This window comes from Scyliorhinus canicula, chromosome 13 (assembly GCF_902713615.1).
Source record: "Scyliorhinus canicula chromosome 13, sScyCan1.1, whole genome shotgun sequence".
NCBI classification, from domain to species: domain Eukaryota; kingdom Metazoa; phylum Chordata; class Chondrichthyes; order Carcharhiniformes; family Scyliorhinidae; genus Scyliorhinus; species Scyliorhinus canicula.
Genome location: NC_052158.1, coordinates 133,916,447 through 133,930,851, shown reverse-complemented (window position 1 = coordinate 133,930,851; position 14,405 = coordinate 133,916,447). Strand labels below are relative to the sequence as shown.

General features: G+C 43.4%; 1 protein-coding gene across 2 annotated transcripts in view; it reads right to left on the bottom strand.

Moving 5' to 3' along the window:
- Positions 1-12,630, bottom strand: part of LOC119976078 (EEF1A lysine methyltransferase 3-like) — a 47,011-nt gene extending 34,381 nt beyond the window's left edge. The window contains exons 1-4 of one of the 2 annotated variants that reach the window (XR_005462865.1): positions 12,543-12,630; positions 11,585-11,844; positions 6,263-6,310; positions 5,987-6,098 (exon numbers count right to left, since the gene is read on the bottom strand). Coding sequence is in view for 1 of the 2 variants with exons in the window: in XM_038816226.1 (XP_038672154.1) it covers positions 5,987-6,098; positions 11,585-11,844; positions 12,543-12,546 (376 nt within the window). In the remaining variant the exon portion in view is untranslated. The remainder of the gene's footprint in view (positions 1-5,986; positions 6,099-6,262; positions 6,311-11,584; positions 11,845-12,542) is intronic. The other variant, XM_038816226.1, reaches the window with a different exon arrangement.
- Positions 12,631-14,405: the final 1,775 nt, after the last annotated feature.

Genomic DNA, 14,405 nt, shown 5'->3' with positions numbered 1-14,405 from the left:
CCACGCCGTCGGGAACTCAGCGAGTCGGGAGCGGAGGATCGCTGGACTGGCGATCCAATGGGCCCCAGCCGTGCGGAGTACTCCGCGATCACGCCGAATCTCGGGTCTTGGAGAATCGCCGGAGCGGCGCCGGGCGCAATTTCAGCATGAAATTGGATTCTCTGCCCCTGCGCCGAACGCAATTTTGGTGTGGGGCTGCGGAGAATCCAGCCCTTTAGCTTGGAAAATTTTATAGAATCAATTTGGATGGGGTTATGTGTTGTATATTATTATATGTTTGAACTGCTTCAGAGGAATGCAAAGATGACACTTGTTCCTAAATGTGCAAAAGGTTTATTTACAATAGTTTTATCATGTCCCTGTCATCACAAAATGTCTGTACCTTGTTTACCCTCACTCTAGTTTCCAGACCTTTCTGTGGTGTCTGAGCCCATGCTCACGCTTACCCAATTGCGCACAGTGAGCATTGGTCAGTTAACAGGCTTACATAATCAAATACAGTGCAATTGAACCATTCAATGGTACACTAAGAAATATCATGGGCAAAACACATTGGTGAAAATTAAGTGCAACTATAGTATGGGGAAGAGCATAAATAAGGAAGTTAAAGCTGTTACATTCTTCTTCTTCAATGTAAACATATCAATCATAGACAAGTATTTGGAAATGGACATAGTTTAAACAATGTATATTTCTTTTCTTTAAATAAATTTAAGAGTACCCAATTACTTTTTTTCCAATTTAGGGGCAATTTAGTGTGGCCAATCCACCTACCCTGCACATCTTTGAGATGTGGGGGCGAAACCCACATAATCACGGGGAGAATGTCTCCACACGGACAGTGACCCAGAGCCGGGATCAAACCGAGGATCTCGGCGCCGTTAGGCAGCAGTGCTAACCACTGCACCATTATGCTGCCCATAACAATTGATGTTTCTACTGAGTTTTACAAAAAAGATATAAATTTAAGTTTAATTTGTGTTTCTGTATTTGTGTGCAAAGAAAGGGAAAAACTTCAGTTAACTTCATGTTAAACAAAGGTGCCTGCATGTCTATAAATTTCAGTTACACTTTTAACCTTGCCTGCATTATAATTGATATTTTGTGATATAAAAGCGATTACAGGCTTTTAAAGAAACTGAGTTGTTGCTTTGAAACGAGAGGCCCACACTGAAAAACAGAAGCATTTAAGTTCATTCTGGAACCAGGTAACTGAGAAGCAAGAGGTTTTCTTTTGAAACTGCCAGTGCATGCAGGACAATACAGGGATGCAGAAAGGAAGTCCCAGAAGCTAAAGAACGGAAAGTTCCAAATACCAGGGGATGAAAAGAGAAGTCCCAGGAGGATTGAACTCCAAAGGACAAAAATCGGGAAGCTGAACAAGGAACTGTTCACTGAAGTTAAAGAAAGGAACAGAGTGAGAAGGTTGCAAGGTACAGATCTGGCGACGTCGACTAGTGAGAAGTCAGGTATCTGTGGCAAGCCTAAGGTTGATAACACCTTAATACAGTCTGTGAAGCAGTGGTGTTCTGCTGGTGTGGCTAGGTCCCTGAGATATTGTGTGGAAGCTTGAATGCATGTGGTGATCTGGGGTAGAGGAATACTGAAAGGAGAGTTTGAAATCACAGATATGCATCCTTGATGAAGGCAGCTGTGTGGGAGAAGATTTCAAAGTGTGTTCTTTGAGAGTGGTGTTTGGAAACCCCCGTGGGGCAGTCCAGTGAGTTCCAGTGAGATCAACTGGATCACAGTGTGACAAAGAGTTGAGGAGATTTGATGAAAAGCCCAGAGAAGTTGTATTGAGTGGCATCTGTCACTTGGTTTCAGAGTGTGGTGTATCTGACCACATTTCACCTAGTGGTTTACAGGGACTGTGAACTTACTGAGAACATTAGAGTATAAGATATATTTTGTAGCTTGTATTATCCTGAAACATTATGTAAGGGCTGGACAGAGTAGATAGAGAGAAACTGTACCCGCTTGCAAAATGATCAAGAAAGGGAGGGCACAGGTTTATAGTGATTCGCAAAAGAAGGAAATGTGAAGTGAGGAAAAACTTTTTCACTTAATGAGTGGTTCAGGTCTGGAATGCACTGCCTGGAAGTGAGGTGGAGGCAGATTCAATCAAGGCATTCAAGAGGGAATGAGGTGATTACTTGAATAGAATCAATGTGTAGAGGTATGGGGTTAAGGCAGGGAAATGGCAATGAGCCATGAAGCTCCTGTGGAGAGCTATTCGAGACAGGAAGGATTAAATGACTTCTTTCTGCACCGTGACAGTTCTGTGATTTCTGGGTATGAAGGTTTGACATGCCTTGCATTCCTTCATTGTTTTTTTGATGTCTTGGTGGATTCCTAACCAATATACCAGGGGCTGGATTCTCGGCTGTCGGGATTCGCTGTTGTGCCGGCAGCGCACCTACGCCCGGGGGTTTCCCAATGGTGAAATACCAATGGCCGGCTGGAGGAACAGAGAATCCCGCTGCTGGTGGGGAAGCTCCGCCCCATCTCTTTGGCCACTCTTCTGGTCCCTTAAATATTTCTTCTTGAGATATTCCACGTGCATTTCACTGTCTTCCATTGTTGCTGTATTACAGGAATATTGGGCATTTCTTGCTGGAACTGTTGGCACTTTGACCTTATGTCTATGTGTAGAATGGGCGACATGTGGCACAGTGGTTAGCATTGCTGCCTACGACGCTGAGGACCCTGGTTCGATTCCCGGCCCTGGGTCACTGTCCGTGTGGAGTTTGCACATTCTCCCCCAGTCCGCGTGGGTTTCACCCCCATAACCCAAAGATGTGCAAGTTAGGTGGATTGGCCACGCTAAATTGCCCCTTAATTTGAAAAAAAAATAATTGGATACTCTAAATTTATTTTTAAAATGTCTATGTGTAGAATGTCTTCTATTTCAATGTCCAAAGAACTGTTTGCAGATCTTGGGAAATCTGCAGTTATTTATGGGTTAGGCTTCGGATATTGGGTGTGACCATGGAATTACCTGGCTTGTAGCAGATTTTACAATCGTAGCTTTGAATTTTAACCAGCTTGAACTGTAATGCTGGTGGTGCACAAGTTAGGAATTTTCACCAGGTCATTTCAAGTGGTTTATGGTCAGTTTCCATAATGAAGTTCTTTGCAAATAAATAAGTGCAGAATTGCTGGATGCTGAATACCAGTGCCAAAATGTCACGTTCTATCTTTGCATAATTAGCCAATTAGCGGATGATCTACATTGCAGTGTTAGGCCATCTTCTCCCAGTGCAAGCTCAGGGTTTCCAATAGTGCTTCCTATAGTGATGTCTGGTCCTCATCATTGTCTCAACATGCCATGAATGGTGACCAAGGACAGGTAGACTGGCAATCAATGGAGCTCACAATATTATATTTTTCTGTTGAAGAGAGTGAGTTAGTTCACGACACTTGAGTGTAATATATCCCAGGGATGAAATCTCCGAGCGATTTGTATGGAGTTAGTTTGGCAGTGGCTGGTCGGATCATCACTTGCATCTATTGTGAGTACATACATTTCAATGTACAAGGTGGAAGGATGTTTGTATCTCACCAGCATCTGCATATAGATTAGACATCCTAAATCTGTGGGCATGTAATGGTGCTGTTACATTGTCAATGCATTCTTTGATATCCATTGTGCAGAATGCCTGTTCACTTTGTGTGACCCTGTAGCTTGGTTAGACATTTTGTGTATCTTATCTTTAGTCTGTTTGGTACATGTCCTTGGTAGGTTAGATTTCTGTAACACTTTGGATGTGGCTGCTCATGACATTGGAACACTTGTTTTGGTCTTTGGTTTCAGAATTGGCATGTATGAGGCCCCACCACCTCAATTGCTTACTAGCTTGCCTGCTTTGGCTATTGTGACTATGATGGACAAATCACACATAGCCTGCAGAATTTGTCTACGTATTTGTATGGATTTGTACCTGCGTCCGTTTTGTCATAGTACTTCCAAGGTGTAACCTTTGGCTTGGTCTAAAAGGCCTTTTTGGAGCACTTCCATTGTGGTAGGTCCTATCACAATGTCCTGTATTATTCTGTCAGCTAGCTCGGCTGCCGTGAAGAAGTAATCATGCACATCTACTTACGAATCAGTCAATGGTTTCTGTCGGTTGTTACCTAATACACATAAATTACAGACGGTGTATTCTGAAGTTGAGCTTCAATTGCAATTTATCTTCGAGCATTGACTTGGGTTTTTAGGATGGTTATCTGATGTGTTGCTGAGGTAGATTGAGGTGCCTGTCTCTTTGAGACCACAGCAGAGGAAGGTCACCTGGCTCTGGGGACCAATGAAGACAGAGAGTGGGTAATCACCCCAGAGGGTGGAGTCCCTTTCCGGGCAGAATACACCGGGGAACCACGTGGTGAAGATGTAAAAGCTGGAGCAGCAGCTTCAGGCTGTTCCACGGCGGCGAGGCCATAGGCCTCTGTACCATTGTTTCTTGTTACCAATAAATTCTGTTTGTTAACATGAAGAGTCTCTGCCTCGTCGTTGGCAGGCTACCATAATTGCCTAAAGCAATTTAAATTTTAAGGGCTTGGTTCTCTGGTTTGGAAATATTGGGATCCAGGAAACACAGCTTGACACACTGTTAAAACAAAACAAATTCAGATAGGAGATCCAGTACCTAGGAATTGAGTGGTGGAAATGTTATGGTCATCTTTTTAACTTTTTGCAGGATTTTTAAAGCTACCTGGAGTTTTTGATAGCTGTGCAAGTTTCCTCCAATGCTTTTAGAGTTAATTTTGCTTAATTTGCAATACTTTTAGGGGCCACTGCCTTCTTTGGTCATAGGTTACTCTTAACTGCAATGGAAGCATTGTTGAGCTCTCTCTGATCATTGCTGGGTTTCATTCTAAGCTCCACCTACAAATCAGTGATTTCAGTAGAAAATAGCTGCAGACTCAAAAATGAAAACAAACAGCAACATAAAAACTGTCCCAAAAGCTACTTTCAGTCACTTGGAGCTGCCACTGGTCAGGTTTCTCCCCCTGTGGTTTTTAGCCTCTGTTGGAATGAATTGCTGTTCTGTGGATTTCTACTTGAAGCAAGACCACTTGCAGTCTGCTGTTTAATCCATGTTGCTGTTTAAACTTTGTAGTAGATAGACTTCAAAAAGATTTATCAGGATCTGATGTCTGCTGGCTAAGTAAGACACAGTTAGATAACAGAGGTACAGAGCTGGAGAATCATGTGCACAATGTGAGTTTTGATAGTGGTTGCACTTTCACACCAGCCCTTTTCTGCTGCTGCGAATGAGGGATTAAGTCTTTTTGCATTTCACCGTCAAAATCCGTGCTGCCATACTGCCACCATGTTACATTTTACCTTTTTTTGGCATAAATGTACCAATCATACAAAAATATTGGTGAAACAATAATGTGGGTTCTTTATATGAAGAAAAGAGTGCATGCAGATAACATTCAGTGGGAGCTAAGTAACATACATCTAACTTCTACCCTGCTGCTGATAGACTGCCTACGAGATATGGGATTAGTCTTGTAGTAATGATTGGCAGTATTTAAGATAAGAGGTCCATGTAACAAAGGAGTCCAAAAATTATTGGGAGACTTTAATTCATATGGACTGGACAAACCAAAATTGCATTAGTGGTATGGAGAGTGAGTTGCTTCTCAAAAAAGACTTGCTGCAGACTCGGGAAGAAGAAAATATTTGGAATTGAAAGCATTCACCCCCACCTTTTTCTTTAATTCACTGTGTGATAAAAGTAAATGATAATATTAACAATACAGTCCCGCTAACTAATATAAACTCTAAGAAATTTAAAAGAATTATGATATTGTATAGATCAAATGGCTGAGTGATCCCCAAGGTTTGGCTGTATTTTTTGAACCATGTAAAGATCATTTTTCATACTCAGTGGCCATCATCGGCTTTTCTCATTCTCAGTTGCAAAGTTCTGCTTGTGACGTCTCTTAATTTCATGTGAGCTTTTCAACTTACCTAGTAGAGCTGCTAAAATTCCTAGTATTCCAGTGCCTGCGCCCAGTTCAATCACCTTCATGCCATGAAAGTTTAAATTCTGTTTTTCAATATATCGACATAGTTCAAGACCCTGAAAAATAAGTCCATATTAAAATTCATTCATTTCAAACCTGAGGTGAAACACTGCAGAGCCGACACGTGCGACAGAAAGGTGAGAGGTAAGACATGGGTGCGGCACCTCACAACAGATAGGAAGAATTGGTTGGAGTAGCGGTTATTCGGACTCTATCATACCTGTGATTAGTTAGGTCCAAGTAGATTGTCTGCCCTTTATCTCAATCGCTGCCGGTCCATCATCCATGGAGAAAAGATAAATGGAATAAGTAAGCCTTTGGTGTTTCTGTTCTCCACAGAATTCCCCCCCACCCACCTTCCCCACCCCAACCCCCCACAACCCCATTGTTAATTACTTGCAACTAATTACATTATTTGTTATAGTGTTGGAATCTGGAATATATTGTCTTGCTCATTGGTCCTGTTCCATTTCCGACTTGTCTGGAGCTGGCAGCAATTGCAACAGAAAATCCTGGCTGTGGGCAGATTGCAAACAGTTTCACCACACTTGTGCATCAAGAATGCAATAGAATCAGCTCTAAAATGAAAATTAGCAGACAAAGCTGCAGTAGCTGCACCAGCATGTTACAGAACCACTTCCATTCACAGCAATTCTCTATTGCAAAAGGTTAAATATTGCTATACTCAATATTCACAGTGCATATCGACATGGAAATGATATGCAATCTCAAATGCTGTTTTCTCTCCCTCTTTTGCAGGGTTTTTTAAACTGCGGGTCTCGAACCATGGGTGGGTTACGGGCAAGTGTCAGGAGGGTCGCGGAGTGATTGGTTACAACATTCCCTATCACGAGAGAAGTGCCCAATGATCATAACCTGATTTTAAATGGAACAATGCAGTCTTCCAGCCAGAGGTGGCGGCAGAGAACAGGTCATGCGCCCAGCATGTACACTGATGCCATGCGTCCTGTAAGTCCGTGTTTTTGGCGCAAAATCACGGAGCAGAGATGACTCCATTTTCTAGCTGCAAGCAGGCAAGGCAACAGGATTGAAGAACTGATGATGGATCATTTTGTTATAAGGAAGAGAGGGCCAGAGACACAAATAGGCCAGGACCTCACAACTGAATGTGCTGGAGAGAGCGTCTCAGCCGAGTCCACGGCAGGATAAAGCAGTGTACTTTTAGCTCTGTACAGAGCTCCAGAGCATCTGGTGAACAGCCAACACAAAGAAAGAGCTGAAATCAGGAACAAAGCAGTATAAAGATAATTTCTTGAGGTATGGTTTTGTTAATTGTGCCAATGCAAATTAGTATGCCAAGCCCATGTGTGTTATATGGAGGAATATACTACCAAATGCAAGTTTAGAATCCTCAAAACTTAAACAGCATCTTAAGACTAAGCATGGCGAGTTCGAGGGCAAACCTCGTGCTTTTTTCAAAGGGTGCAGCGAGAACTTAAATTATCAGCTGAAGTCCTTAGCAGAAATGTAACATTGAATTGCAAAACAAGTGAGATTGAGGGGGTGGCACAGTGATTAGCACTGCTGCCTCACGCCGCTGAGGACCCGGGTTCGATCCCGGCCCAGGGTCACTCTCCGTGTGGTGTTTGCACATTCTCTCCGTGTCTGCGTGGCCGGATTGACCACGCTAAATTGCCTCTTAATTGGATAAAAGAATTGGGTACTCTAAATGTATTTTTAAAAAGCAAGTGAGATTGTGAGGATCCTATTTGGGGTAAATCAGTTTGGGGTCTCTATAGGGCATCTTCCTTATAATCCCCTAAAGGAGACAGGATCAGCTCTCCAAATGGTGCTTTCCAGACATAAATCTGACCACAGGGCTACATTCAGTCATGAGAGAAAATCACATCAGAATCTTTATTAAATCCATGAGCCTAACTCTTTGTTCAAAAGGCAGGAGGACACTAGGTGCACTGAATGAAAGTGAAATGAAAATTGTTTATTTCCAATTAAGGACACATTTAGCCTGGCCAATCCACCTACGCCACAGATTTTTGGGTTGTGGGGGTGAGACCCATGTGGACACGGGGAGGATGTGCAAACTCCACACAGACAATGTCCCGGGTCCGGGACCGAACCCGGGTCCTCAGCGGCGTCAGGCAGTAGTGCTAATCCCGTGCCACGCTGTGAAATCAACACTGTGATAATAATTGTACTGAAGGTACTTTCAAACTACAACATGCTGCAATACTTAATGAAATTGCTCATGGTATTAAGGAGCAGAATAAAATAAAAAATAAACCTTGAGTTATCCTGTAAAAAAATAAGCCTTGGGTTAGTTTTGGCAAGTTTTCAAGTTGAACCGTCTTTAATCTTTTCTGTATTGTCCAGCTGACCTAGAATATTTAAACCAGCAACTGTTTTTGGGAACTGCCTCGTGGCTGCTTTACGCCCAGTGCTCAGCATCTCTCTCCGAGTTTCCCTCCTCCCACCTCCCCGGACCATCAACCCTCCAGGACCTCACTCAGATAGGCATCTTATTTATGTGAGTCTAGATGGGATACGCTAGCAGGCTATCTGAGTTAATGCGGAATTACATTACAAGTCTTAATCTGTCTTTAAATAACGTCACATACAATGTGAATGATGGGGCAATGTGATAAAAATGTTTAGAATTCTAAAAGGCTGGAATAAGGTAGATAGGAGCAGACTGTCTCCAATAGTTGAGAGTTTCAGAATGAATGGCTATAGATCCAAGTTTAAATGTAAGTGCTTTAGAACAGGGAGTGGGAGAAACATCCTCACACAGTGAGGCAGGGGAATTCACTTGGAGCTATGACTGAGACAGAAAGTGTCAACATTCAAGATTAAATTGTATTGTATTTGTAGATGAAGGAAAGTGACTGAAGAGATATAGGAACAGGGTGGGTAAATAGTTGAGAGCTTGTGACTTGTAAGGAAATTAATTGGTGTCCCAGATTAATTGAACCGAATGACTTACTTTGTGTTGTAACTACTATGTAATTCTACAAACTTTGCAACAGGGTTCATTGGATATAGATCAGAGACCCTCATCTGATTTTACCTTTCCTAGTCAGAGGTGTCAATAACAATAGATCAATTGCTGGGAGGGTGCAGACGGTTAAAATAACGGTCCTCCCGAGATTTTTTATTTGTATTCCAATTTTCATCCTGCGATCCTTTTTTAAGAGGATTAACAAAATCATTTTGGGCTTTGGCTGAGCGGTAAGTCCCCGCAGGTGAAGAAGGCGATGCTCGAGAGGAATTGGGGGGAGGGATTACTACTGGGCGGCCAATATTGCTATGATAAGGAAGTGGGTGGTGGAGGCGGGGTCGGTTTGGGAGAGGATGGAGACAGCCTCATGTAGGGGCACCAGCTTGGGGGAGTTGATAACGACACCTCTTCCATTCCCGGCGGCGAGATATTCCACCAGTCCCGTGGTAGTGGTGGCCTTGACGATCTGGGGTCAGTGGAGGAGGTACGTTGGAGCAGTGGGAGCATCGGTTTGGTCCCCAATATGTGACAACCACCGGTTTGTCCCAGGGAGCCTGGATGGGGTGTTTCGAATATGGCGAAGGGCGGCAATTGAGAGGATGGGGGACCTGTTCCTAGAAGAGAGCTTCCCTAGCTTGAGTGCGCTGGAGGAGAAGTTTGGGTTGGCAAGAGGGAACAACTTCAGATATTTACAGGTGCGGGACTTTCTGCACAGGCAGGTGTCATCCTTCCCATCCTGCCACTAAGGGGGATCCAGGATAGGGTAGTGTCTAGGGGATGGGGGAGGGGATTGTCTCGGACATCTACAAAGAACTAATGGGGGCGGAGGAGACGCAGACCGAGGAGCTGAAGCGTAAGTGGGAGGAGGAGCTTGGGGAAGAGATGGAGGACGGCTTATTACCGGTGGTTGTCACATATTGGGGACCAGACCGATGCTCCCACTGCTCCAACGTACCTCCTCCACTGACCACTGAGCAGAGTCAACGCGACCGATACATGCGCAACGCTCAGCTTGATCCAATTCAAGGTGATACACCGGGCCCGTATGACAGTGGCCCAGATGAGTAGATTCTTTGGGGTGGAGGAAAGGTGTGTAAAATGTGCGGGAGGACCAGCGAACAATGTCCACATGTTCTGGGCATATCCAAAACTTTGGGGATATTGACAGGGGTTTGCAGACCTCATGTTCAGAGTTTTGAAAACAAGGGTGGCAATGAGTCTTTGGGGTGTCGGAAGATCCAGGAGTCCAGGAGGAGAAAGTGGCAGATGCTCTGGCTTTTGCCTCCCTGGTAGCCCGGAGACGGATATTATTAGCCTGGAGGGACTCAAAGCCCCCGAAGTCGGAAGCCTGGTTAACTGACATGGCGAGCTTTCTCGGCCTAGAGAAGATTAAGTTTGCCTTGAGAGGGTCAGTGTTAGGGTTCGCCCGGAGGTGGCAACCATTCATCGACTTCTTTGCGGAGAATTAATCGTCAGCAGGGGGGGGCTAGTGTAGCATAGAATAGGGGGTTAAATTGGCGGGTCTCGGACGGACGCGTGTCGGTGTTTGCGCTATGTTTATTGTTCTTTGTACACTGTTTTTATACTGTTGTTGTTTGTAAAGCCAAAAAATACCTCATTAAAATTGTTTGTTCAAAAAAAAACAATAGATCAATTATCTTTACATAAAATGGACAGTAAGCCTGAATCCAAGAGATTTTCACAGTAACCTCACGGCGGTGTTAATGTAAGCCTACTTGTGACGCTAATAAAGATTATTATTAGGTGTCGCTAACAATTGTACTATTCCAATTACCACTCCAACTGGGATCAATTATCTTTACATAAAATGTAAGCCTGAATCCAAGAGAAGATTAGGACTTCTGCAATACTTTTCTTATGCCGATGGTAGAAATCTGGCACAAGAAGACAGTAGAGAGGAAACAAAAGACTGCATCAGCTGCTCTTAACTCCAGCAAGACCATTTTCCAGGATAGTTCCAGAGTAGAACCAGCACGGCGATGAAAAAAATAACTCCTTCCATTCCAAACCAAATGGTACCACACTCCTTCCAGGTTAGAAAACTTGTTTCAGACCAGTAAGTTGACTTAAATGTGTATACCCAAATTCCTCTGAAATACAGAAATGTGTACAGCTGTGTGTGGGCTGCCTGCATGTTCCCGAGGAAAGGTCCCCAAACAATGTAAACAGTGTGAGCAAAGCTAAGGTCACGTAACGCACTGAGCTTCACTTGTCAAATCTCATACTAAAGAACAGGCAAGACCAAAATAAAAATAACTGTCACTAACCCACATTGTACCAATGCTTTTGAATATCTGGTCTACAATGATATTTTTCAAAATGCAACATTGTTTGCAAAAACATGTAATATAGATTGCAAGCCCAATGTAATACAGAAAGTGTCTTGAAGCACACACTGATCTTGGTTGTTTATATATATATATATATATAATATATATATATATATATACATATATATTATACACACACAAGTGGAAGAACCAATATTACATGAGTCATGCAAGCGTCGCAATTATTGCATCTGCAGAAGGTCACTATACTTACAGCTTCCCATATGAAACCTGAAGTCCCAAGCTGGGAATCTGAGCTCTGGCTGATGCATAAATTCCGTCCACAAAACTTGTAGTGTCTCTCCAAAATGTAGGTATTCTCGCAATCGTAACTCTTCTGGAGCTCCGTTTCCATTTTCCTGGTTGATATTCCGCTCGGTTTTCTTGATCTCGTCGATTCCTGCTGATCTCTAAACAGATTCCTTTGAATGTCAATGTTCACCGATTGCAGCTTCCTGTGTCTAAAGCTTTTTCCTTTGATAAAATATGGGGTTTTTTTGGTAAGCCTGTGGAATATTTCAGCATAGGCCTTCAACATAAATCACAACTACCTAACTTTTAGACTAATGAAATAGATTAACAAATCACACAATCATTTAAAATTGCCCCGAGTCTCTGACCTTAAGAAACATGAGTGGGGTGGAAAATCTGGAAGCAGCAATACATTTTGTCTGAAAACAATCCTCTTGGAGACACACAGAGAAACTACAATGCAGAGGAAGGTCCACTAACCCATTATGCTTATGCTGATGTATCCACTATAATCTTATTTACCTGTAACCTTTTACATCCTTTCTATTCAAATATTCCTCACTTTTAAATTATGTTATAATTTCTTCCTAAATGGGCACCTGTTGTAAACCATTTGGGGATTTTCCTGCCCCAACACCTACCAGCCACTCTGACATTACACAAGGAACAGTTCACCCTATCCACATTACATTTACTCTCACCACAGGATCCCTCAGTACACATAGAAACATTGGAACATGAAAAGGTTCAGAAGAGACTGTCTATTCTACTAGTTTCCAAGTTCATTAAGTGCTAAGTACAACTTGATTTCAAGCATCACTCAATTTCTTGATCTACCAAATGCATATTACTTCCTCTTGATTTACCGACATTATTCAGTAATCCCGATACCAGTTACAGAATGAAATGTAACAACTCACTCATTTACAGCGGGTGTGTCACCATTCCAAACAATTAATTGTTCAAAGCCCAGTCTTCAAAACCTATGAGTAGACCGCAAGCCTTCCCACTTCCTTTCAACACCAATGTCAGGATGTTTCCCTATTTAAAGTACTTGTGTAGCCTTGAGGGGAAAGAATGTTACAAATTACTTTCAATAATCCCAGTTGCAAAATTGAAAATAAATTATTCCCTTACATTAGCACTGTCCAGTGGGACAATTTAGTCATTCACATTTTATTTAGTCAGCAACTTCCTCCAATAAATCCATTCCCCCTGCCCACACCCAAATTGTAACGGAAGAAAAATACTGAGGATGCTGGAAATCGGAAATAAAAAAAGAAAGTGCTGGAAATATTCAGCAGGTCTGGCTGCATTTGTGGAGAAGGAGACAAAGTTAATGGCTTGGATTTTCGCAGAGTCATGGGGACTTCATACCTTAGCCACAATGGCTCTGGGTTCCCAGATGCAGAAGCCCCACTGTGATTTCCCCTATTTTCACTATTGGGGAAAGGGGCAGAACATGATTCATACAGTGGGGAAACCCAAACCTAGGGCTGGATTCTCATTCCTGCCGCTCCAGATTGCGGGTTCAGCACGCCGGCGGGATGCTCCATTTCACCGACTAGTCAATGGGAATTCCCATTGTGGGGCAGCCCCACGCTGTCGGGAAACCCCCGGGCTGCTGCCAGCAAAACGGAGCATCCCGATGGCGGAGAATCCAGCCCCTAGGGTTCCAAACAGACCCTATTTTACCTGGGGTGAGGTCCATTTCTCAGTGTGTGTGACTTACAATTTTTAAGAGTAGAAATGAATGTTCATAAAAGGTAGATCAGTTTAGATAAGTTTGGTGAAACTCTAAAACTGTTAAGTTATTAAAATCCCTCCTCAAACTTTGAAGAAGAACAGCCTGGTTTGGAGGGGGGGGGGGGGGGGGGGGGGGGGGGTCAGGCATTAAACTGCAGTCCTGTTCATTTAGCTCAGGGGTGGGCAAACTTTTCCGTGCAAGGGCCGCATTCAGAAATTCACAATTCACAAAGGGCCGCATAGTATATTAAGTAAAATAATTACTTCACCCGGTTATGATTGTGGGCGCCTCATATAGAACATAGAACAGTACAGCACAGAACAGGCCCTTCGGCCCTCGACGTTGTGCCAAGCAATGATCACCCTACTCAAGTCAACGTATCCACCCTATACCAGTAAGTAACCCAACAGCCCCCCCACCCATTAACCTTTAAAAAAAAAAAAAAAAAAAAAAAAAAAAATTTTTTTTAAAAAAATTTTTTTTTTTTTTTTTAATGACTTGGTGGGCCGCAGAAATACCTTTGGCGGGCCGCATGCGGCCCGCGGGCCGTAGTTTGCCCACCCCTGATTTAGCTGGACAGAAATGATCCTATGGCCAACATTTTTCCTTCAAATAACAGCATCAAAATCAGAGTGACTGGTGATTTATCTCACTTGCTACAGTAATCATTACAGACATTGACCATACTTCAAAAATAATTAATTGGACCAGAAACCTTTTGAGATATTAGGAAAATGGAAAGCTATTTTTCTGTAAAAGTGAGCTTTGCCATAAGAGATAATGGGCGGGATTCTGCCATTCGGCGGCAGAGTGTCCACACCATCGGAAATGCCATCGCACCATTGGCGCTAGTGTGTTTGGTGCGGCGCAGGTCACGGGCCGCTGTACATGGCCGGGCCGCCGATTCTCCGGCCCGGATGGAAACGCCGTCGCCTTTCACGTCGTTGGGAGTACCAATTCCTGCCCCAACAGTGCGCCAGCACGGCGCTGAAGCGGTTCACGCCACTCCAGCCTCCCATTCCGGCGCAAACTGTGT